Source organism: Musca domestica, unplaced genomic scaffold (genome assembly GCF_030504385.1).
Source record: "Musca domestica strain aabys unplaced genomic scaffold, Musca_domestica.polishedcontigs.V.1.1 2, whole genome shotgun sequence".
Taxonomy (NCBI): Eukaryota; Metazoa; Arthropoda; class Insecta; order Diptera; family Muscidae; genus Musca; species Musca domestica.
The window spans coordinates 33,532,367-33,559,165 of NW_026712249.1; the positions used below are offsets into that span (position 1 = coordinate 33,532,367).

The 26,799-nt window shown below is 33.6% G+C and overlaps 2 protein-coding genes across 3 annotated transcripts in view; both read left to right on the forward strand.

Moving 5' to 3' along the window:
* The window catches only part of LOC131800441 (elongation of very long chain fatty acids protein 7-like), an 8,576-nt gene extending 2 nt beyond the window's left edge, over positions 1-8,574 (forward strand). Inside the window, exons 1-4 of one of the 2 annotated variants that reach the window (XM_059122109.1) lie at positions 1-125; positions 7,605-7,939; positions 7,996-8,101; positions 8,170-8,574. The exon at positions 1-125 is cut by the window's left edge and continues 2 nt beyond it. In XM_059122109.1, coding sequence (XP_058978092.1) covers positions 65-125; positions 7,605-7,939; positions 7,996-8,101; positions 8,170-8,480 — 813 coding nt within the window. In that variant the 5' untranslated portion in view covers positions 1-64 and the 3' untranslated portion in view covers positions 8,481-8,574. Of the gene's footprint in view, positions 126-5,167; positions 5,324-7,604; positions 7,940-7,995; positions 8,102-8,169 lie in introns of those variants that run through there. The other variant, XM_059122110.1, reaches the window with a different exon arrangement.
* A 5,316-nt stretch (positions 8,575-13,890) lies between these two features.
* LOC101896660 (elongation of very long chain fatty acids protein F) lies at positions 13,891-19,216 on the forward strand. The gene is made up of 4 exons (XM_059122108.1): positions 13,891-14,031; positions 18,262-18,592; positions 18,661-18,766; positions 18,888-19,216. The coding sequence occupies exons 1-4, from the start codon at positions 13,967-13,969 to the stop codon at positions 19,196-19,198; spliced, it is 813 nt and encodes a 270-aa protein (XP_058978091.1). The 5' UTR covers positions 13,891-13,966; the 3' UTR covers positions 19,199-19,216.
* The last annotated feature ends 7,583 nt before the right edge of the window (positions 19,217-26,799 follow it).

The following is a 26,799-nucleotide window of genomic DNA, read 5'->3' on the forward strand; positions in this document are numbered from 1 at the left end:
CAGTTAATCAATTTTCGCGAATCAAATAACAACGTTATTTGGAATTAAATAAAATAACAACAAAATGCTATTGGTGAAAATCATAATCCATAATTTGTTAAACATTTCAAATGGAGCAGTAATAGGTAATGGAAAGAAATCAATTTATATATTGTATCGATTAACAAGAAACAAAAAATATATATACAAGGTGAGATAAAAAATAAACTGCAACAAAGTCAAACGCGATATTTTTACATTTTTTTAAATTTTTTTGAATAAAAGCAAAACCTGTCGGAAATAACATCAAATTTAAGAATAAGTTTAGATTTGTTCGAATTGGTCACATTTAGTACGAATTATGACCTTCAAACGGCCAATGAAACCGTCACACTCTGCCCGAATCTTGCTTTGTGGCATTTTGGCCCATTCCCGGCGATGCGCTTGCTTGAGGTGATCGACACTTTGGTATTTTTTAGTGCCAGCCTTGCTTTCTAAAATACTCCAGACACTATAGTCCAACGGATTGGTATCCGGAACTTCATTTTGTAACCATTCTTGGGTGGCGCGTGCTCAATGCGATGGTGCTGAATCCTGTTGGAATGTCCAAGGAATGCGGCCAAAAATTTTGCGTTCCCAAGGTTTTAATACAGCCTCCAAAATATTTTCGTGATAATATTCGCCATGTATTCTGATGCCACGGTCGATTAATGCGAGCTGAGAATGACCATTGGCAGTTATGGTGGCCCACCCCTTCACTATGGCCGGCGCTTGAGTTCTGGTGGCCAACCGAAGGTGCACATTTTCAGCTGACCTCTTTAGCAAGCAAACGCTTTCATTTCGTTTTTTACAAACTGCTGGACACCAAATGTTTTCTCATCGGAGAAGACCAAACTCGACAGCTCTTTTGAGTTTATTTTCTCTCTGTTGCGGTGTAAGTTCTTGCACTTTTTTGAATTTCAATGGCTTTACCACGAGCTCATTTTTCAATATTTGCCGAATAGAATATTGCGATATGTTCAACTCACGAGCCATTTTTCGGCCACAGCGACGCGAGTTTCGATCAAGTCGCTTCTTTACTTTTCGAACCATTTCTGCTGATGTTGCTGTTTTCTTCCGCCCACTTCCTTGACCAGCATTACGGTAACGAGCGATGGTACGAGACACAAAAGATTTATTCACATTTATATGCTGGAGTACTCTAACGATAGCCACTTAAGGTTTTCCAGCCAAATATAAAGAAATCACACTATCACGCTTGAATTCCATCACGAATAATTTTCTTTTCTGAATAATGCTCACAAAAATGCTTTTGTACGCTTGTAAACAATATAATGAGCTGTCACTGGAATAATTTTAATCGTAGTCGGACGAGTAGCTTAGAAATGAAAGCAGTCTAAAATTGGTTGAATTTTTTGATCTCACCTTGTGCAACAATATTCCTTTATAAATGAAGTGGTGCCGGAATCTGTTAAAAAATCAAGAAATTCTTTAAAATAAAATCGCTGTATAAGATTTTCATTGAAAAATATTGAACATTTCTAATCGGAATATGAGTTGTATTACAAGAATAATGACTTAAAAGCGCAAAAGTTTAATTTAATTTTCTGTGGATTATATATAAACACAATTAAAATATCAAAAAAAGGATTTTTAAATTGTATAATAATAAAAATAAAAATGAATTTATAAAAAAATTACATAATAAAAAAAAAATTAAAAATTATTCCTTAATCGTTCAGTATTAAACAAGTCTGGCCACAAAAACGCTACACTTTTAAAGCTTCATTCAAAAATGTGCCTCTTCAAAATTATAAATTTGGACTCAATACAAATTAAGATGCAATCTCTTCCACACCATTTGCATGTTCACCCATCAAATATGCTTCAATATTTAATATTCAAAATACATGTGCCACAACCTACCGACCCATTCAAACATACAAAATATAATAAAAACCAGATCAAATTTTAATTATCATATTAAAAAAAAAGAAAATAATAACAAATCGTGTTGAATTATGTGCTTTTATAACATTTGTGGATATTTTATTTATTAAATCGGAATAGGCGAGAACAAGTGCCAAAAAAAATGTGTATAACTTGAAACGACCAACACGTGCCTTAACTCAAATATAAACAAACAGATAGTCTTTAATTAAATTAGTAAAAAAAAATCAAAAGCTAATAAGCAAAGGCTTCTGCAGGCCGGGGCTGGCCCTGTGATGCCCTACACCACTTTAATTTGCGACAAAAACTTAGTATATCTGAAACGCTCTGCTCCTTAAAATTCGCTTCACATATCAAAGTTTAATCTCAAATTTTCAGTATTGAGGGGTTACTACGCATATCAGTCCGTCCGTATGTCTATGTATTTTTGTGAACCAAATGCAGGTCGCATTTATTATCCCATTGAGATGAAAATTTCCAAAAAATATTTGTTAGGCCCAAGGACGAACAACATTGAAATTGGTGCTAATCGGTTCAAATTTAGATACAGCTCCCATATATATCTTCAACCAATATTAGGTTCATTGTGCACCAAATGGACTGAATTTTGGCAATTCCAACTGAATTCATCCTCGAAAACAGTACTTCAAATTTGGTGAAAATCGCTTAGGATACAGCTATAGCTCACATATATATGTTTTATCCGATTTGGTGTTCAAGTCCCTCACATGCGTAATATGCACTCTAAAACTATAATTTTTGGCACCTGATATCAGATACAGCTTCGAAATAAGTGTTTAACATTTTGTCAAAATCCGTTAGGATATAGATATATGAACTGAATTTTGGCAATACCGGCCGAATTCATCCTCGAAATAAGTACTTCAAATTTGATGAAAATCGGTTCAGTTACAGTTATAGCTCCCACATATATGTTTTATTCGATTTGGTGTCCAAGTTCCTAAAATTCATAATATACACTCCACAACAATAATCTTTTGTACCAGATATCAGATACAGCTAAATAAGAGTTAAAAATGTTGTCAAGCTGAGTTCAGACTTGGATATAGCTCCCATATATATACCTTTATCAGATATTAGGATTTTTGTGCACCAAATGGCTAATATCAGCCCAAATGAACTGGATTTTGGCACTTTCAACGGAATTCAGACTAAAAGTTAGTTAAATTTTAAAGTTAAATTTTGGTGAAATTCAGTTCGGATATAACAATAGCTCCCACACATATGTTTTATCTGATTTGGCGTTAAAGTCCCTCACATGCGTAATATGCACTCCACACCAATGATATTTGATTTCGGGCATCGGATGCTGCTGCAAAATACCTCTGCCAAATTTTATCGAGATGGGATCAGATTTTAAAATAGTTTCGATATAAATCTTCATCCGATTTTACGGTTATTGCTCACCATACAGGGTGAGATAAAAAAACTGCAACCATTTTCAGACTGCTGTCATTTCTAAGCTACTCGTCCTACAGTTGTTAAAATTATTCCAGTGACAGCTCATTATATTGTTTACAAGCGAACAAAAGTATTTTGGTGAGAATTTTTTAGAAAAAAAGTTATTCGTGATGGAATTCAAGCGTGATAGTCTGATTTCTTTATATTGGGCTGGAAAAGCACAAGTGGCTATCGATAGAGCACTCCAGCATTTAAATGTAAATAAATTTTTTGTGTCTCGTACAATCGATCTTTACCGTGATACTGGTAGCGTATCCCGACGTCGAGGAAGTGGACATAAGAAAACAGCAACATCAGTAGAAAGGGTTCGAAAAGTAAAAAAAGCGACTTGATCGAAACCCGCGTCGCAGTGGCCGAAATATGGCTCATGAGCTGAATATATCGCAACATTCCATTCGGAAAATATTGAAAAATGAGCTCGGGGTAAAGCCATTGAAATTCCAAAAAGTGCAAGCACCTACACCACAAAAGAGATAAAATAGACTCAAAAGAGCTAAAGAGTTGCTTCGCTTGGCCGAAAGTGGTGAACTGCCGAATTTGGTTTTCTCCGATGAGAAAACATTTGTTGTCCAGCAGTTTGTAAGCAAATAAAATGATCGTGTTTACTTGCCGAAGAGATCAGCTGAAAATGTGCACCTACGGTTGGCCAGCACAACTCAAGCGCCGGCCATGGTAATGGTGTGGGCCGCCATAACAGCCGATGGTCGCTCTCCGCTCGTATTAATCGACCGTGGAATCAGAATAAATGCCGAACATTATCTTGAAAATATATACTGGAGGGTGTATTAAAGCCTTGGAGGGTGTATTAAAGCCTTGGGCACACAAACATTTGGGCCGCAGACCTGGGACATTCCAACAGGACTTAGCACCATCGCACTCAGCACGTGCCACCAAAGAATGCAGCACACAATGGCCACCAAAGTCTCCGGACACAAATCCGCTGGACTATAGTGTCTGGAGAGTTTTGGAAAGCAAGATTTATACTGAAAAATACCAAAGTGTCGATCACCTCAAGCAAGTGCTTCGCCGAGAATGGGCCAAAATACCGCAGAGCAACATTCGGGCAGGTTGTGACGGTTTCATAGGCCGTTTTTAGGCCATAATTCGTGCCAAAGGTGCCCAATTCGAACAAATCTAAACTTATTCTAAAATTGTATGCTCTTTCCGACATTTTTGCTTTCATTTAATAAAATTTAAGAACAAATGTAAAAATGATGCCGTTTGACTTTGTTGCAGTTTTTTTTTATCTCACCCTGTATATCTTCGTGCGTTGTAATATCAGTCCAAATATGATAGATCCAAATTGTTACAGTTTTCTGGGAATAGCTTAGCTTTTGGGAATATCTCATTCATAAATTAGTTGCGTACATTTATTAAAAATTCATAGCAAATCTTGTTTAATAATGATAAAGATTTCTTTCCGTCTTGACTACAAAAAATAAAAATGCAGTGTGGAATAAACCCAATTCCGGAAACAGGAATTAAGTAATTATTGGAACTGGTAAATGATCATATACTTAAGTTAGTACACATGTGTGCAACTTCTATTTAAGTGGGCTTTATTATTCAATAGCGATTTCTTATAGTAACGACAACAAAAAAAATGATACTCATTATAATATTCTTAAATTTAATACATTTCGCCAGTGCCGTTTTTAATAATTTCAAAGAATGCATTTATTCTACTGGAACTTGTTTCATGGATTCTGAAATATTTATTTGAAACTGGAAAATTTTTAAATCAAAAGATTAGACTTTGGTCAATTTGTAGATTAAACTATTGAGAATCAGTCAGAGAAATACTTTCCAGCGATTCGGTACACAAAGAAAGTTTAACCAAAAAATACAAATCAAATACCTATGTGGAGACTTGTTCGGCAATTCGGTTTGGATTTTGTTAATATGAACATAGGCATGTATTCAAGCAAACGATTAAATTTATTTTATAATAAAAAAAAATAATATTAAATTTAATATTTTGGAAAATTAAGGAAACCTCCATATAAATTAAAAATTGAACAAAGGAAAAGTGATTTAAAAAATATATTTTTTTATGAAACTTGAAATCAATATTTTCAAATTCCAGAGTTTTTGAATTACACAACGTATCGATATTGAATAATGTTTCTAATTCTTATAACTAAAGGCCAAAAAATGTGGGCTGATGCATATTATTAATAAATCCGGTTAATATGAACTTTAAAAAATATGCAAATAAGTGAAGAAAAATACCAAATTTAAAACCCGCAATACTTAAGATAAGATCACTTACAAAATGTGTATGAATATATAATTTACGGGTCTAATATATCAGATTTTATCGCTTGGTGATAAAATCCTAGCTTTATGAAGGAAATATTTTCGAGAATTATAAAATCAACAAGTGTGGAACTTCGGAGCTTCAATCAAGAATTTAAAACTATTAGTGCTATTGTGGATTTCAAAAAAAAAAATCTACTTCTATTAGTGATAAAACTATCAAATCCATTATCGCGAATTTTTTTTAAGGACTTTTGGAATCCTGATATTTCTCAAGGACAATAAAAGCTGAGTCCTTATATTTTTCAAAAATGTTATTTTTCTGGGGTAATAGGGCTGTAATAGAGTTTTTTTTTAATATATGCATTTACAAGACAATCGAAAATATTTTTATCGATTTGCGATTATATTGGTTAGAGTCGTGAAATATTTAGGAATATTTATTCAATAACTTCAGTACAGTAAAATTATTATAACTTAATTTTAAATGGCTTCAAAATAGAGAACTTCAAATAATATATTTTGCGGAACTTCAATTGCGTGTTTTAATATAGAATATTTCTTTTTCGTGCACTTCTTCGTCGATAATTTTTCGAAATATTTTTTTTAGAACTTTAGTGTTACTTATTTAAAACCAACACTTTTTCAAAAGACTAAAGAATATTTTTGAGGATATTTTTTTAAGAATTGGAGATTTTCTTATTTATTATTTTTTTAAGGACATTAGAATCTTGGATTAAAAAAAGACATTTTTGAAGGTCGTGATTTTTTTTAAGACTTTTGGGCAGTAAATTTTGTTGACGAAAATTTTCAAGGACTTAAGAGTTGCGGATTTTGCAGAGAAGATACATTTCTAGGACAACAGATTGGTGTCATATTATTGGTTTCAAAGACTTATTTTAAGCATTTTGCTGAGAAAAATAAGAATGTTTTATTTAAAAAAATTGATAATTTTGTATTAAAAAAATATTTAGTAAGAACTTTATGGCTGTGGATCTCTTTTAATATTTTAAAGGCATCAGAATTGATTTTTTTTTTTTTTTTTTGAATATTTTTTCAAGGATATTTTGGTTCTTTTAAATGTTGAAGTTAAAGTAAAGGGCTACAAAGTCGTATGTTTCGATGTCGATTTTCCTAAGAATATTTTTTTAAGTATATCACGGTCATGGAGTTTTTTTTATTATTTTTTTCAACGACTTCTGAAACTCTTTTTTGGGAAAACTTTTTGTAAGAATATTTTTTCAAAAACTTCAGAGTTGTAGGATTTTTGATGGATTCATCTTTCGAGTTGAGATTTAAATCTCATAAGGAGATGACATTGACTCTTGGAATCAAACATCAACGAATATGTGGCACGTTTTGTTCTTGGTTTTTTTGAGAAATTTTTGAGGCCTTGAATTTGTAGTTTTTTTAAGAATATTTTGATGGTATCCAGAACCTTGAGTTTTTAAAGCCGTTAATTATTTTTGAGAATATTTTCCCAACTTGTAACTATAATGATAGTTAGTATGATTGTATTCTCACAAATTTCCCATAAAAACTTTTATTTGTTATGTGAAGCTCTAATAAATATGTAAAGTGGTGTAAGGTATCATAAAGTGGTCCCGCCCGATTTTAAGACTTTCTTTATTGGTTTATAATATACTTTCAATGGCCAACAAATTGTACTTTGTTTAAAATGATTTTCCAATGACTGTCTAAATTGGGTTTCAATTTACTGAACTAATCTTAATGAATGCGAATGCCGTAAACTAAATACAATTACCATTTAGAGGATGTCTGAATCGTCTCTTTAAAATTAAATTCTTTAAAATTAAATTAAAAAGCAGTACTAGGTATATTTAAACATTTGTTAAGTCTATCAGTATAACTATTTTTGTTAAATTGTAACCCTTTTAAAAATATTTTATTTTATTTATTTATTTATTTTACAGACAAACGCATCACAGAAAATCCCATACTGGCCAGTCCCCTATTTATGATTGCGATTTTCACATTATACATTTTGATTGTACGTAAATGGGGTCCCAAGTACATGGAAGATCGTAAACCATTTAAAGTGGATGATTTAATGAAGCTCTATAATGTTGTGCAAATTCTTTTGAATGCTTTTATCTTCTATGAAGCCCTCCGTTATAGCTATTGGAGATCAGATTTTAGTTTTACCTGTGAAGGTTTCAATCCGAACGATATGAGAATGCCGACGTTAAAGGGAACCCGTCCCGCATACTTGTATCATGTGAGCAAATATTTGGATCTATTAGATACGGTAGGTGGTATAAGAACTTTATTACAGAATAAAATTAAAAAAATTAATGATTACAGATTTTCTTTTTGCTGCGCAAAAAATTCAATCAAATTAGTTTTCTGCATGTTTATCATCATGCCTTAATGTTGGCTGGAACATATCTGTATGTTTCGAAATCTTTTGGTAAGTTGGAAATTACCGAAATTCTAAACCATGATCTTCTATTTTGATTTTTTTGTTTTCTTTTTAAGGATCACATTTAACTATGATTGGAGTAATTAACTCATTCATCCACATTGTTATGTACACCTACTACCTGGCGGCTGCCATGAAACTTAACTTCGATTTGGCGCCATGGAAAAAACGCCTGACCATAATGCAAATAGTGCAATTCATTATCTTGATATTTCATCAGAGTCTGCCGTTGATAAACAATTCATGCAATCTGGCAACACCAATTGTTGTGTTATCCGTTAGTCAAAGTGTAGTTATGTTGATGTTGTTTTCGAATTTCTACTATCAGACATATATACGTCCAGCCAAAAAGATAAAATCAAACTAATTTAAGGGTCTACTGTAATGTATTGTATGCAAGAGTGTTAATATTAGAAATAATGAATAAACAGTTAAATGAAATAAATGTTATTAAGTGGATATACGGTACAATGTTTTTTAGAATGGAAACGTTTACATTTTATAAATATTTTTCAAGATCCCACTTAAATTTAGTGGTAAGTTTAAAGCACTAAATTTTTTGTCATAGGCTGTAGTACCTATTACGAACTTCAAATACGAAAATTGTTAAAATTATGGTGAATAATGTCGCAAAAATCATGAAAATACGGAGTATCGGGAGGTACAGTTATATGGGGGCTATACAAACACTTGGACCTGCATACAAAATTTTTTGCCATAGGTTCTAGTACCCGTTAGGATCTTCCACTACGAAATTTGAAACGATTCCGGTGAATAATGTTGTTGAAATCATCAAAATACCCAATATCGGGAGGTACCGCTATATGGGGGCTGTACGAAGACTTGGACCTGCATACAAAAGTTTTTGTCATAGGCTGTAGTACCCATTACGAACTTCAAATACGAAATTTTAAATAATTCCGGTAAATAATGTCCCCAAAATCTTGAAAATACCGAATATCGGGAGGTACAGTTATATGGGGGCTATACGAAGACTTGGACCTGCATACAACATTTGTTGCCATTGGTCGTAGTACCCGCTAGGATCTTCCAATACGAAATTTGAAACGATTCCGGTGAATAATGTTTCTTAAATCATCAAAATACCGAATATCGGGAGGAACCGTTATATGGGGGCTTTACGAAGACTTGGATCTGCATACAAAATTTTTTGTCATAGGTTGTAGTACCCATTACGAACTTCAAATACGAAATTTTAAATAATTCCGGTAAATAATGTCGCTAAAATCTTGAAAATACCGAATATCGGGAGGTACCGTTATATGGGGGCTATACGAAGACTTGGACCTGCATACAAAAATTTTCGCAATAGGTTCTAGTACCCGTTAGGATCTTCCACTACGAAATTTGAAACGATTCCGGTGAATAATGTTGTTGAAATCATCAAAATACCCAATATCGGGAGGTACCGTTATATGGGGGCTGTACGAAGACTTGGACCTGCATACAAAAGTTTTTGTCATAGGCTGTAGTACCCATTACGAACTTCAAATACGAAATTTTAAATAATTCCGGTATATAATGTCCCCAAAATCTTGAAAATACCGAATATCGGGAGGTACAGTTATATAGGGGCTATACGAAGACTTGGACCTGCATACAACATTTGTTGCCATTGGTCGTAGTACCCGCTAGGATCTTCCAATACGAAATTTGAAACGATTCCGGTGAGTAATATTTCTTAAATCATCAAAATACCGAATATAGGGAGGAACCGTTATATGGGGGCTTTACGAAGACTTGGATCTGCATACAAAATTTTTTGTCATAGGTTGTAGTACCCGTTACGAACTTCAAATACGAAATTTTAAATAATTCCGGTAAATAATGTCGCTAACATCTGAAAAAAATCGAATATCGGGGGTACCGTTATATAGGGGCTATACGAAGACTTGGACCTGCATACAACATTTGTTGCCATTGGTCGTAGTACCCGCTAGGATCTTCCAATACGAAATTTGAAACGATTCCGGTGAATAATGGTTCTTAAATCATCAAAATACCGAATATATATATATATATATATATATATATATATATATATATATATATATATATATATATATATATATATATATATATATATATATATACATGTATATATTATTATGAATATTTAGAGGAGTTACAAACGGAATGATAAAGTTAATATACCCTCCATAGAATGCTGGAGGGTATAAAAATAAAACGATACATGCATTAAGAATTCATTGCCGGACCGCAATCCCAAAATTCTTAAAAAAGTGTGCTGTCTTCTCAATTTAATGATGAGAAGAACAAACCCCGTGTACGGAAATCGGTAGCGTGAAATGATAACCAGTTTTTTCAACAAGACAGTGCCACACGTTATACAGGCTGAGAAAGAATTCAATAGCTGCATCAGTTATTTCCCGGTTCTGTTATTTCGAGTTTTTGAGACCAGAATTGGCAGCCTAAAAACAGCAATTTAACACCTTTTTCATTTTGGGTTTTTGAAGTCGATAGCTTACGCGAATAAGCCGAAGACGGCTCAAGTCTGAAAAGAAGAACTTGAACGCCGCATTAATGCAAAACGGTTTATTGAAAATGTCATTAAAAAATCTCGTGTGTGCCAGCAATACCACGGTGGCCCTCTGCACGATATCTTCTTCCATGCATTACCTCATTCTGTCTACTTTTCGGTATAAAAAAAACAAGTAAGCAAAGGCTATAGTCGTGCGTGGCCGACTATGTGATACCCTACAAAACTACAATATGTGAGAAGCCCCCTCATGTCCAAATCCATTTGGGAAGATTTCGATTTTGAAATTATGTCACGAAGCACTACCCGATATTACCCTTAGCAATTTGACCAGGTACATTTTGCCAATATTTATGCACTCCGTCGAGCTGTTAGTTTTTGTGGTCCATTAATAATGGTAATCCAATGGTCATCCAAAATGCTAGAATTCTTCCCTGTGCTTAACTATCTTCTCAGGCGTGTCGATTAGCTTCAATTGTGTGATCAGGATTTTTTTTTTGTTTTTGGTTAATTTGAACCCCCTAATATTTTGCGATTATCTCCAAAAGCAAGAGACCCCTCTGTGTCTCCAAATTTAGACTCATCTATATGATTTGCTTGTCTACGATATTTGGCTATATTTGTCAACGAAATCAGCATAAAAAGCCAGAAGTTCGCCTATTGTGTATATCGGATATCGCCTGTAAGTAAATGGAACATTTTGAGTTGCTGGTCCATTTCAACACCTAAATATATTGCGGACATCTTTGAAAACAATAGACTTAGCCCTCCTGAGCCTAACCCTATCTTTGTCAAAAATTTCGTGATGATCGAACGATATACACTTCAATATTATAAGTCAAATTGAACAAATCGCATGCGATAAAAAATTTGAAAAAATAAAAAAATGTCACAAAACACTACCAAATCTATATTAACATCATTATTGGCATTTTTATGCGATTTTTTTTAGATTTTATACTTTTATGCCAAAAGGGCATTCTAATTTTACAAAATTTGTCAAAATCGCTCCAGCCATTCTGAAGATATAAGCATTCTAGATAACATCCCCTACATTGTATATATTTCGCTATATATATCCGATATTTTTACTATCGGCATCTACGTAACGGTCAGAATTGACCTGTTCGTCGATTTGTGATTTCGCCGGCATTAAAAATATTCGCAGTTTAATGGAAAATTTGACTTTTATTTATCACAAATGCTTTGGTCTATTTCAACCACTAAATGTTACCCGATGACCATCAAAATTGGAAGGCTTCTGCCCAGCCAGAAGCTCTAGCCCCATGCTAACTTCCGCTTTGATTGGTCTATAAATGCAACCTATAGAGCAACTGCAAAAACAGGAATTTTTTCAGTTTTTTGGTCCATTTCAACCACTAAATATTATGCGATCATCTCCAAAAGAAATAGGGTTCTATTCTGGCCTTAACCCCACCTCCATTCTAAATTTCGTGAAGATCGGGCCATAATTGCGACCTGTAGAGTGCTTACAAATTAACATGGACAGACGGACGGACGGACATTCATAGCTAGATCGACTCAGCTCGGCGAGATAGGAAGATCCATATATACTTTCCTATGTGGGAAACCAATATTTCGAGGTGTTACATAATTATTGGCCCAATCAAACTTACCCCCAACACATAGTGTTATAGGGTATAAAAATCGCATGCGATAAAAAATATGACAAAAATTTAAAAAAAATTAACAACAAATATTCACTTTTCATTTTTACGCGATTTTCTTAGATCTACTTTTCAGGCAAAAGACTATTCCGAATTGATACAAATTGTAACAGTCAGGCCAGAATTCCTTGTCTTATAAGCGGAACAAGGCTTTAACCCCATGCTAACTTTCGCTTCCATTGGTCTATAATTGTGACCTGTAGAGCAACTGCAAAATCACGAAAATTTTCCATTTCAACCCCTATTATGCCCTATAAGAAATAGGTTTCTATTCTGACATTAACCCCACCTACATTATAAATATCGTGAAGATCGGGCCATAATTGCGACCTCTAGAGTGATTACAAATTAACATGGACAAGCGGATGGACGGACATACATAGATGGATCGACTCAGCTCGGCGAGAAAGGAAGATCCATATATACTTTCCTATGTGGGAAATCAATATTTCGAGGTGTTACATATTTTTTGGCCCAATCAAACTTATAATACCCCCAACACAAAGTGTTGTAGGGTATAAAAATCCAGGTCCAATCGGATAATTTTGATATAACTCACGTTTCCTATAATTGAATCATGTTGGATAGATATTTTCATTAGATTTCAAATAATATATAACCGATATAGAAAATAAAATATTCAATAATTCGTGCCCCAAAAAATGATCATAAATAATAACTAAAATGGCTGAAAACTCAATATTTAAAGAGATATGACCATTTTAAAATATTCAATAAATCGTGCCTCAAAAAGTGATCACAAATAATAGCTAAAAACGCTCAAAACTCAATATTTAAGGAGTTATGGCCATTTTAAAATATGCAATAATTTATGCATCAAAAAGTGATCACAAATAATAGCTCAAAGCGCTAAAAACTCAATATTTAATGAGTTATGGCCATTTTAAAATATTCAATAATTCGTGCCTCGAAAAGTGATCACAAATAATATCTAAAAACGCTGAAAACTCAATATTTAAGGAGTTATGGCCGTTTTAAAATATTCAGTAATTCGTGTTGTCTATATCGGTTTTGTAGGTTTGTAGTCTAACCCTTCAGAAAAGTATGAGAGTTCTTACTAAACGTGAGTTAGCCCCAAACTTATGGTACTGCTTCTTAAATTGTAAATAAATTTTCCACAAATTAAATAGAATTTATTAAAACAAAGCTTTTCAGTAAAGCCTGACTACTATGAAGTAACCAAACAAATCAAGAGCACTAAATTGCAACAGAAATGCCAAAATGAGGTCGAAATTACTCAATGAATTAGCACTATTTAAAAACAATTTTTTTTAGTAGTTGCTATGTCTATCCACGAATAATATCGCACACACAATCATTTAAATTTGAATATCTAAACCCTTTAAAGCGGAAAGAGCGTCTTGTTTACAATACAAGAATTTTTTTTTTCGTTTTGTTTTGATTTCTATTTCAAACATTTGCATATTCATCGACTGCACTCACTTCATGAATGGAAGAATGTGTTACAATGTAATTTTAACAAAATATACGAAATATTTCCCCATTTGCCTAAATAATTAGGTTTTAAATATTTGTAATTATTTTATCGCAATCAGTGTTAGTTTTAGTTTTGTGCCAATAACATAGAATTGAAAATAAATCGAAAGTGTGAATGCAATTAAAATGAAGATTTTACAATATCTGATCCATAAACTATTGGAGTTCAATAATGTTCTGCAAATAGGCAGGTTATCTTAAATCCTTAAATTTATTTCTATCGAAAAAATGAGTAAAATATGCACTAAAACGTTATTATGTGGAGACAACAATAATATGAAGAAACGATGTGACATTTTTAAAAGACAATTAAAATATCCAGCATAGTGATACAATACGAAATACGATATTGTGAACGTATATAAACAATTCTCTTCCAGAGGGTAAATTACCAAGAAAGAACTCCTTGTGTGGATTTTCAGACAATTCCATTGGAAAATGTGGCCAAAATCATCAAATTGCCGAATATCGGGGAGTACCGTTGTATGGGGGCTATACGATATCGTGGACATATACAAACAATTATCTTCCAAAGAGTAAAGTACTCGAAAAGAACTCCTTGTGGGGATTTTCAGACAATTTCATTGGAAAATGTGGCGAATATCATCAAAATGCCGAACATCGGGGAAACCGTTGTATGGGGGCTATACTATATTGTGGACGTCTATTAGCAATTTTCTGCAGTAGGGTAAAGTACTAGAAAAGAACTCCTTGAACGGATTTTTAGACAACTCCATTGGAAAATGCGGCTAAAATCATCAAAATACCGAATATTGGGGAGTACCGTTTGTGGGGGCTATACGATATCGTGGACCGATATAGCCCATCGTAGAATTTGATCTGCCTGCAGCTTCCTATCTTTATTCGTTTTGACTCTAGCGTGGATACAACAGAAGAATGGACGGCAAAATCGTCTTAGAATTTTACGCTTATCAAGAATATAATCTACCCTCCATACTATGTATGGTGGAGGGAATAAAAGACATTAAGTTCGTGAGTCCATTGCATGGGGGACCATACCAAAAAGGGTACCCATTTAGACAACCTTATACTACAAGAATTGTTATCTATTGCATGTCTGGAATGCAAATTGGAAAAAAATTATGTGGGTAAATGTTACAAGGATTATCAAAAAATCCGAACATCAGTAGGTACCATTATATGGCGGATGTAGGAAAACATGGACCTAGATATTCAATATTGTGCCACAAGAGCGAAACCCCATTAAGAGCTATAAATACCAATTTTTTGAAGAATCCGTGGATAATGTGACAAAAATCATGAAAATATCCAATATCGGGAGGTACCGTTATATGAGGGCTATTCGAAAATATGGACCTATACATACAATGTTCCGATACCGGAACTGGAACCCGTTACAAAAACGTGGACCAGAAAACAGCAATAGCAACATCAGCTGTAATGGTTCGAAAAGTAAAGAGGCGACTTGATCGAAACCCGCATCGCAGTGGCCGAAAACTGGCTCCTGAGCTAAACATATCACAATATTCCATTCGACAAATACTAAAAAATCAGCTCGGGGAAAAGCCATTGAAACTCCAAAAAGTGCAAGAACTAACCACGCGACAGAGGGAAAATAGACTCAAACGAGCTAAAGAGTTTCTTCGCTTGGCCGAAAGTGGTGAACTGCCGAATTTGATTTTCTCCGATGAGAAAACATTCGTTGTCCAGCAGTTTGTAAACAAACAAAATGATCGTGGTTACTTGCCAAAGAGGTCAGCTGAAAATGTGCACCTTCGGTTGGTCACCAGAACTCAAACGCCGGCCATGCTGATATTGTGGGCAGCCGTGACAGCCGATGGTCGCTCTCCGCTCGTATTAATAGATTATCGCGAAAATATTCTAGAGGGGGTATTAAAGCCTTTGGCCCGCAAACATTTTGGCCGCAGACCTTGGACATTCCAACAGGACTCAGCACCATCGCACTCGGCACGCGCCACCCAAGAATGGTTACAAAATGAGGTTCCTCCCTTCATTTCCAGCGCACAATGGCCACCAAAATCTCCGGATACCAATCCGTTGGACTATTGTGTCTGGAGTATTTTGGAAAGCAAGTTTGACAGTAAAAAAGAATATCACCTCAAGCAAGCGCTTCGCCGGGAATGGGCAAAATACCACAAAGCAACATTCGGGCAGTGTGTGACGATTTCGCTGGCCCTTTATAGGCCATAATTCGTGCCAAAGGTGACAAATTCGAACAAATCTAAACTTATTCTAAAATTTGTAAAAATTAAAAAAAATGTAAAAATTATGGCTTTTGACTTTGTTGCAGTTTTTTCATCTCAATCTGAATAGACTAACCCTTTCAGAGAATGTGTCGAAAATCATATAATAAATTTTACACAAATCCGTGCAAAAATGTGACAAAAATAATCAAAGTACCGAAAATGGGGAGGTACGGTTATTTGGTGTCTATACGAAAACGTGGACCCATAAATAAAATGTTCCGCCACAGGAGCTAGAACGCATTAAAATCTATAAATACCAATTTTAGACAAATTTATTGGACAACAAGTAAGCAAAGGCTACAGTCGAGCGGGGCTGACCGTTGAATACCCTACAACACTATAATAAACCATACAGTTTATATAGGCGAGATACTCGAAAGAACTCCACAAGATATTGTGACAAATAATAAAAGAAAACCATCAGGCTTCGTTCTCTAATTTTTGAATAATAGCAACTTAAACGAATTTGCTCATTTCCAATTTATTGGTAGATGTTGCACGTAAATGGTCTTCCTAGATCTGGAACCAATATTTCCCAAAGACCTATAATATCTCAGAGGTGGCAAAAGACTAACATTTATTATTGGTTTTTGACTGAAATGAATCTATATGAGATACAGACATTTGACTATATTCTTCAACGAAATCAGCCTTAACGAAATAGTCAGAAGTGCGTCTTTCCTGTATTTGTGAATTCTCCAAAAAGTCACTGGAATGGACGTTTTCGTACTTTGTCTGCAAAAGTTGGCAAACTATTTCACACATTGAATATTTTTGGATGGCCATCTGTGCGTGAGGATCGGGCGATAATTACGACCTGCTAACAATTTTGCAGTTTTTTGGTCCATTTCAACCCCTAAATATATGGCGATCATCTCCAAAAAGAGTAGGCTTCTATTCTGACCCTCATCTTATCCCCATGCAAAATTTCGTAAGGATCGGGCCATAAATGCGATCTGTATATGATATCCTGATATCCTAACTACTTAGTTTTGTTAGCTGTAGAAATATTACCAAATGTTCAATTCAAAATGAAAATATGCCAAAAATATGACAAAATTGAAAAAATATGAGAAAATGTTACAAATCCAATATTTTCATCTTTAGAGAGATATTTTTATGCGATTTTATAGACGTTTTTTCTTTCCTGCCAAGAGGCCATTCTGAATTAATGAGAACTGTCGAAATCAGTTCAGTCGTTCTCGACATATAAGAGATCTTTCAAGCATATCTTCTTTGAAAGACATATATATCGCACATATTTTGCTATATATCCGATTTGTTGGATGTTAACATCAATGTAAAGGTCAGAAGTAACCTTGTCATGACTTTGTGATTTCGCCGGGATTTAAAAAAATTCACGGTTTTATGAAAAATTTTGAATTTTTTCAACACAAAAGATATGGTCTATTTTACCCGCTAAATATTATCCGATGACCACCCAAATTGATAGGCTTCTTCCCCGCCCTAAACTCTAGCTACATGCGAAATTCCGCGTCGATTGGTCTATAATATATTTTATATATATATTTTTTCAGTATTTGGTCCATTTCAACCCCTAAACATTTGGCGATCATCTCCAAAAGAAATTTCGTAAGGATCGGGCCATAATTGCGACCTGTAGCGTGATTACAAATTAACATGGACAGACGGACGGACGGACATATATAGCTAGATCGACTAAGCTCGGCGAGCTAGGAAAATCCATATATACTTTCCTATGTGGGAAACCAATATTTCGAGGTGTTACATAATATTGGGCCCAATCAAACTTATAATACCCCCAACACATAGTTTGTGTTTTCAAAATATTTTATCAAGTAAAGTTTTGGAATGTTTTTTGCTTCAAGAACAAAAACAGCCGTCAGTTCTTAGAGAATATTTGATTGCTTATTAGAGTGAAGGGCTTTCAGATTCGTGGATTTTAATCAGTTTCTAAGGAATATACGATTCGATACAATATTTTTCTGAAACACAATCTTTTTGGTTTAGATGCACTGTTTACAAAATTTTTTTAATAATATGTTAAAAAATTTTCAAGAACCCTTTTCCACCTGTCGCTTAATAAAATTCAAAGTATTATTTTTTTAGATTTTTTAGTTTATTTTTGGAAAAAGTAGATATTTTGAATATTTTCAGAGGATTGTTTTTTGTTTTTTATTTCACAGATAGGCGCATTACCGTAAATCCAATACTGGCCAGTCCCCTATTCATGATATCCATTTTCACATTATACCTCTTAATTGTTCGAAAATGGGGACCCAAATACATGGAAAATCGGAAACCATTTAATGTGGATGGATTAATGAAGCTCTACAATTTCGTACAAATTCTGCTGAATGCATTTATATTGTACGAAGGAGTTCGTTATAGCTATCTGCGACCAGATTACAGTTTAACCTGTGAAGGTTACAATCCTGACGATATGAGACCGATGACATTGAAGGGAGCCCGTCCAGTCTATTTATATCATTTAAGCAAATATATGGATCTATTGGATACGGTGAGTGGTGATATTAGCAATTTTTTGCTGATTTGAAAAAAAAAATTAAATTGTTCTTCTATGTACAGATTTTCTTTTTGCTTCGCAAGAAATTCAATCAAATTAGTTTCCTACATGTTTATCATCATGCTGGAATGTTGGTTGGAACATACTTGTATATTTCGAAATCATTTGGTAAGTTTGAAATCGGTTGGTATGACGTTCCCTACCTTAACAATTAAAATACAAATCATTATATTGTTTAAACCTTATTTGATGTCGTATCATTATCGCTGTTTGTGTGTGTTCATTTCAGGATCACATTTAAGTCTGATTGGAGTAATTAACTCATTCATCCACGTTGTCATGTACACCTATTATCTGGCGGCTGCCATGAAACTCAACATCGATTTGATGGCATGGAAAAAACGAGTCACAATGATGCAAATAATCCAATTCATTATTTTGGCATTTCATCAGAGTCTGCCGCTGATAAACAATCCGTGCAATATGAGCAAACAAATTGTTCTATTTTCCGTTAGTCAGTGTATATTTATGTTAATATTATTTTCAAATTTCTACTATCAGACATATATACGTTCGGCAAAGAAAATAAAATCGAAATAAACAACCAATCAAATGAAATATTCAAAATTGTTTTATTGAAAATATATAAAATTTAGATGGCTCTAGACTTTACAGAATACTAACTTTAATTTTAAGAAAATATCTTCTGGTATTGGTATTACCTCCGCATTTTGAAGGTATCGGCCCCGACTTCCCAAAAACTTAGCATTAAAATGGCAGTTCTCAGTCTAATTGTTTTCAATGAACAAGATTTCATTTCATTAAGAAAAAAACCGTAAAGAAAGTCTTAAAGTTGGACGGGCCGACTTTATGATAGCCTACACCACTTTGCATATTTAGTATGGCTTTACATAAAAAATATAAATTCTTTTGGGGAATTTGTGAGAGTTAAATCATGCCAACTATGATTATAGTTATAATATAAAGTCGAAAGGACCAAATTTGCCGAGACATTTGTATCTTTTATATTCGGACTTGTATTACCCATTTTACCTTGAAATTATATATATATATATATATATATATATATATATATATATATATATATATATATTTATATATATATATGTATATATGTATATATATATATATATATATATATATATATATATATATATATATATATATATATATATATATATACATATGGAGCTATATCAAAATCTGAACCGACCTCTATAAAATTTGGCAAAGGAATTTCTGAGCTAAATTTGATATGTTTTCCTGAATATCGTAGTTACGGAGTGCATATTACGGCTATGGCGAACAAATATAACAAATCGGATGAACAATATATATGGGAGCTATAGCTATATCTGAACCGATTTTCACCACATTTGACATACTAGTTTCTAGTCACATTTGGGCTAATATTACACGTTTGGTGCACAATAAAAGACAAATCGGACAAAGATATATATGGGAGCTACATCCAAATCTGAACAGATCTCAATAAAAAAAAAATCTGGCAAAGGTATTGCTGTGCTATATTTGATAGATTCCCCCAAGTATAGTTGTTACAGAGAGCATATTACGGCTATAGCTATATCTAAACCGATTTCGATCAAATTTGGCTCAATTATTTTCAGGCCTAATCTGGTCGTATATGCAGAATTTCATATTATTTGGGCTGCTATTACACGTTTGGAGCGCAATTAAAGGCAAACCGGAGTTACATCAAAATTTTGACCGTTTATCTCCAATTTCAATAGGGCTCGTCCTTGGGTCAACCAAATGACTTGTGCAAAATTTCATCAGGCAATATATACGATCTTTATTTTGTTTACAAAAATACATGGACAAACGAACGGATGGACGAACATGCTCCGACCAGCTTCTGGTGTAGGGTATAAAAACCAAAATACCCCTTTAGTGACTCTCTCCATGTTTAATATTTTCTACCGAAATAATCTTTGTGTTTTTATATTCAATATCAATGAAGACACTAGTCGACAAATTCCAAGGAATCTTAATCAGAAGAGGGGAAACTTGCTCCCTCTAATTAGGTAACTTTATGTCATAATTCATGAATCTATATGAAAAATCTTTTCATTAAGGCCATTCAATCAAAATTCCTTAAATCGATTGGACGTGACATTGATTGGACGTGGACCTGCACAGACAATTTTCTGTCATAGACTGTAGTATCCATTGCGAACTTCAAATGGCAAATTTGAAACAATTCTGGTGAAAAAATGTTCATAAAATCATTAAAATACCGAATATCGGGAGGTACCGTTATAAGGGGTCTCTACGTAGACGTGGAACTGCACAGACAATTTTCTGTCTTAGGCTGTAGTATCCATTATGGACTTCAAATACCAAATTTGAAACAATTCCGATGAATAAATTCGCTAAAATCATCAAAATACCGAATATCGTGAGGTACTGTTATATGGGGTCTATACGAAGACGTGGACCTGCACAGACAATACCAAATTTAAAACTATTCCGGTGAATAATGTCTCTAAAATCATCAAAATACCGAATATTGGGAGGTACCGTTATATGGGGCTATACCAAAACGTGGACCTACGTGGCCCATTTTCAGTACCTAAAAGTCCTACAGACATAACATACATTTGAGCAAAATTTTATCAATCTACTTCAATTCGTTCGGAAGCTAGAGTGATTTCCACAGACGGACGGACATCGCTAAATCAACATAGAATATTATGCTGATCAAGAATATATATACTTTGTGGTGTCTAAAATATGTATTTGGAGGTGTTACAAACGGAATGACAAACTTAATATACCCTCCGTACTATGGTGGAGGGTATAACAATTGATGGAATATGTAGGCACAGTTGTAAAATGAACACAACAATTAGTATTAAATTGAAATGAGCACCTAAAAGTATGCTCCATTTTTAGATAATTTCAAACTTGCAATATAAAGCTAAAGCTAATAGACCGTTAACATACATGAAATTGATTTCTGTAAAACTTATTCCAAACTCGACAATAATGGAACTGGAAGAAGGTAGAAAGGAATGGAAATAGAAAAAGCAACAAAGCAAAACCGTCATAGGAACATAGTTATGGTAATATCTCAACGAAATAGACATTTAAGTCTTGATGAGCGTGGATTTCCAAGACGATTAAAACATTTTTATTTGAGTCAGGCAGTCTGACATTTGACGCGATCGATATAGAGGACTAAAATTAAAATCGTTTTATGCTGGCAAGTTTCTTAGAGAGTTAGAAACCACATTGCCACTGGCAATTGGTGTGAGTCACTGCTGCGGAATACTTATAATAATCTTTTCATATTCGGCAGTTTAATTGCCGAATTGCTTTCTCTATTTTTTTTTTGTATTTCAATAAACTAGTTTATTTTTATACCCTACAACACTATGTGTTGGGGGTATTATAAGTTTGATTGGGTCAAAAATTATGTAACATCTCGAAACATTGGTTTCCCCCATAGGAAAGTATATATGAGTCTTCCTAGCTCGCCGAGCTGAGTCGATTTAGCTATGTATGTCCGTACGTCTGTCCGTATGTCCATGTTAATTTGTAATCACTCTACAGATCGCAATTATGGCCCGATCTTCACGAAAGTTAGCATGGGGCTAGAATTTATGGGTGGGCAGAAGTCTTCTAATTTTGATGATCATCAGGTAATATTTAGTGGGTGAAATAGACCATAACATTTGAGTTAAATAAAAGTAAAATATTCCATTAAACCACGAATATTTTTAATCCCGGCGAAATCACAAGTAGACAAAAAGGTAAATTCTGACCATTACGTAGATGCCGATAGTAAATATAATGGATATATACAGCGAAATATACACAATGTGTATATACAAAGGAAGGAGATGTTATCTAGAATGCTTATATCTCAAGAATCGCTGAACCGATTTTGACAAATTTTGTCAACTCCGAATGCCTTCTTGGCATAAAAGTATAAAATCTAAAAAAAAATCGCATAAAAAATGCCAATAATGATGTTAATACAGATTTTGTAGTATTTTGGGAAATTTTTTTTTTATTTTTTCAAATTTTTGTAGCATACGATTTTTTCAATTTGATTTATAATATTGAAGTGTATATTTTGTAATATTTTTTCACCTTACAACACTGGTTGGGGATATTATATAAGTATTGCAAATATCGTCCGATCCTGACGAAAATTTTCACAATGGTAGGGTTAGGATTAGGATTATTGTTTTCAAAGATGACCGCAATATATTTGGGGGTTTAAATGTTCCTTGTTTTAAAACCGTTATAAAGATCACAAATAGAAACCATAGGACACGAAATCTTGCATTATGTTAGAGTTTGATACAGCGGGTTGAATGGTCCACTATTTTTGTGTGGAAAGTTACCAACATTACTTACAGGCGATTTCCAAAATACGCAAAAGCGAACTTCTGGCTTTTTTTATGCTGATTTCGTTGACGAAAATAGCCACATATCGTAGCCAAGCATATCATATAGATAAGTCTAAATTTGGAGATACAGAGGGGTCTCTTACTTTTGGAGATGATCGCAAAATATTTAGGCGTTCAAATAAACCAAAAGCAGAAAAAAAATCCTGATCACACAATTGAAGCCAATCGACACGTCTGAGAAGAGAGTTAAGGACAGGGAAGAATTCTAGCATTTTGGTTGACCATTGGATTATATTTAGCTGTAAAATGGACCACACAACTAAAAGCATCGTTGTAGGGTATCACATGGTCGGTCCCGCTATAGTCGTGCTTACTTGTTTATTATAAATTAATTTAATTTATTTTAAATCCTAACACTCTAATAATCCTCAAATTTTTAAGTGCAAACATTATTTTCACTTTCATAGGAATTGCATTAAAAGTTCGAATGTTATTAAAAGTTTCACTCCACCCGTCTGCCTCCACTGCTGACAATGAAAATTGATTAATGATTTTATTTGGTTCGCATCATTATCGCAACGCTGGCACTGAAATACCAAATATTGCCCATTTTCTTTTTTGCTTTTCTTTTTGTAAATGTGTATTTTAATATGTGCCATGAAAATTACTAATTTTATCAATTTCAATAAATTTTAAACAGCTCATAAATAACACTAAGAGACATGACATAAACATTCATTTTTATTTATTTCTTCGATGGAATTTACAGAAAGAGGTCAATGAAAGGTGATTTCAGAGGTGATTTTCGAAACTGAAAAAAAATACTTGGCATTGGTTTTTTACCTTCAAAACTGTTATACCCTCCACCATTCTACATACGGAGGGTATATAAGTTTTGACATTCCATTTGTAACTCCTCGAAATATTCTTGATAGACCTTAAAAAACTATATATATATATATATATATATATATATATATATATATATATATATATATATATATATATATATATATATATATATGTTCTGTATCAGCGTAAAATTCCAAGACTTCATTCAATTTTTTCAAATTTCGTATTCAAAGTTCGTACGGGTAGTACAGCCCATGACAAACAATATCGTATGTAATTCTACGTCATACAGGGTGAGATGAAAAAACTGCAAACAACGTCAGACTTCTGTCATTTCTAAGCCACTCGTCCGATAGCTGTTAAAATTATTCCAGTGACAGATCATTAGATTGTTTACACGCGTTCAAAAGCATTTTAGTGAAAAATTTTCCAGAAAAAAGTTATTCGTGATGGAATTCAAGCGTGATAGGGTAATTTCTTTATAGTTGGCAGGAAACCCATAAGTGGATATCGTTAGAGCACTCCACCATTTAAATGTGAATAAATCTTTTGTGTCTCGTACCATCGCTCGTTACCGTGATACTGGTAGCGTAGTCCGACGTCAAGGAAGTGGACGGAAAAAAAGAGCAACATCAGCATAAAGGGTTCGAAAAGTATAGAAGTAACTTGATCGAAATCCGCGTCGCAGTGGCCGAAACATGACTCGTGAGCTGAACATATCGCAATATTTTATTCGGCAAGTATTGAAAAAGGAGCTCTGGATTAAGCCATTGAAATTCCAAAAAGTGCAAGAACTTACACCGCAACTGAAAGAAAATAGACTCAAAAGAGCTAAAGAGTTGCTTCGCTTGGCCTGAAGTGGTGAACTACCGATTTTGGTTATATCCGATGAGAAAACATTCGTTGTCCAGTAGTTTGTACACAAACAAAATGATCGTGTTTACTTGGCAATGAGGCCAGCTGAAAATATGCACTTCGGTTGGCTACCAGATGGTGTGGGCCGCCATAAAAGCCGATGGTCGCTCTCCGCTCGTATTAGTCGACCGTGGCATCAAAAAAAAATCCGAATATTGTCGCGAAAATATTCTAGAGGGTGTATTAAAGCCTTGGGCACGCAAAAATTTTGGCCGCAGACCTTGGACATTCTAACAGGACTTAGAATAATCGCACTCAGCACGCTCCACTCAAGAATGGTTTCAAAATTAGGTTCCTCGCTTCATTTCCAGCGTAAAATGGTCTCCAAAATCTCCGGATACCAATCTGTTGGACTATTGTGTCTGGAGTATTTTGGGAAACAAGGTTGGCACTAAAAAAATACCAAAATGTCGATAACTTCAAACAAGCGCTTCACCGGGAATGGACCAAAATACCGCCGAGCAACATTCGGGCAGCGTGTGACGGTTTCATTGTCCGTTTGAAGGCAATAATTCGTGCCAAAGTTGACCAATTCGAACAAATCTAAACTTATTCTAAAATTTAATGCTATTTCCGACATTTTTGATTTCCTTCAATAAAATTTAAAAAATAATAATAATAAATAATAATAATTATGGCGTTTGACTTTGTTGTAGTTTTTTTTTTTTATCGCACCCTTTGTGTCTCGGCTAAACATGAACAGCGATCGTAATATCTATTTTGCAACACTGTATGTTCACTAACACCCAATTGTATCAACCATAGTACTATTTAGTACTTTTCGTGCACTTGTAGACACGTTTCCAACAACACTTTCACACATAAAGATCGACCCAAAACTAGTTCCATTTGGTAAATTTCGAACAATTGTGGTCTGTATTTATAAAACCATTCCTCATCTCAATCATAGACACAAACTATTATCGCAATATCAAATTTTGGGAAATTTAGTACTTTTTGTAGAAATATAGGACATATTTTCCTGCCACTGCAAAATCTCAAACACAACTAACCTTAGAAACCTAAATATCAAGATTCAGAATTGTATCTTTATCCCTTCATATAATACCAAATATGGTACAATTTAGTACTTTTCGTACAATTATAGTACATACTTCCAAAACCATCTCCATATATCCAGGCTGCAGTATGACTTTTCGTAATTCAAACATTACAATACAAAATTGTCCAAATATAGTACTATTTTGTTCTTTTCATGCACTTATGGTGCATATTTATAAAAACCAATCTATGTAACAAACCTATCACCAACAGCGACTCCAATGCAAAATGTCAAACTTAAAACTTCATCCGTTTCTCTTAAACCAAACTTTTCAAAATTTAGTACTATTTAGTACAGCTCGCACACTAAGTACATATTTCCGAAACCACCTTCATTTGTCAAACTTTCCTTCGAACCTTGATTGTCATACCAAATTTCAAGTTTTTAGCTCTATCCGTTCACATGATAGAACTTTGGTACTATTTTAGAACTTTTCGATGTCTAAGGTTAGAATTTCAAAACACCTTTTATGTCATCTATCCTACACTTCATCATTGACTCTCATTCTGAATTTTAGAATATTGCGTTTAAATTATTCAATTATTATTATTATTATTATTATTATTATTATTATTATTATTATTATTATTATTATTATTATTATTATTATTATTATTATTATTATTATTATTATTATTATTATTATTATTATTATTATTATTATTATTATTATTATTATTATTATTATTATTATTATTATTATTATTATTATTATTATTATTATTATTATTATTATTATTATTATTATTATTATTATTTTTATTTTTATTAAATTTTTGTACCCGAATTGCACTAATGCCTTATGATTCTAGGTCCAGTCGTTTCACTTCTCTTTTATCGCTTTAATATTACATTTCCATTTATTAAATTTTGAAACTTTTGTGCTGCGGAATCAGAGGACCAACAATGCCCAAGTCAAATAAAGATGTATGGACCCCGGTAGATACATGTGCTCCTGTCTAAAATCA

What these genes read in the sequence shown, in the direction of transcription:
- LOC101896660 (XM_059122108.1), top strand. Translation starts at nt 13,967, where the DNA reads ATGAAGATTTTACAATATCTGATCCATAAACTATTGGAGTTCAATAAT. An exon ending in ATATGGATCTATTGGATACG is followed by an intron (nt 18,593 to 18,660) that starts GTGAGTGGTGAT and finishes TTCTATGTACAG; the next exon opens with ATTTTCTTTTTGCTTCGCAA. An exon ending in GTATATTTCGAAATCATTTG is followed by an intron (nt 18,767 to 18,887) that starts GTAAGTTTGAAA and finishes TGTTCATTTCAG; the next exon opens with GATCACATTTAAGTCTGATT.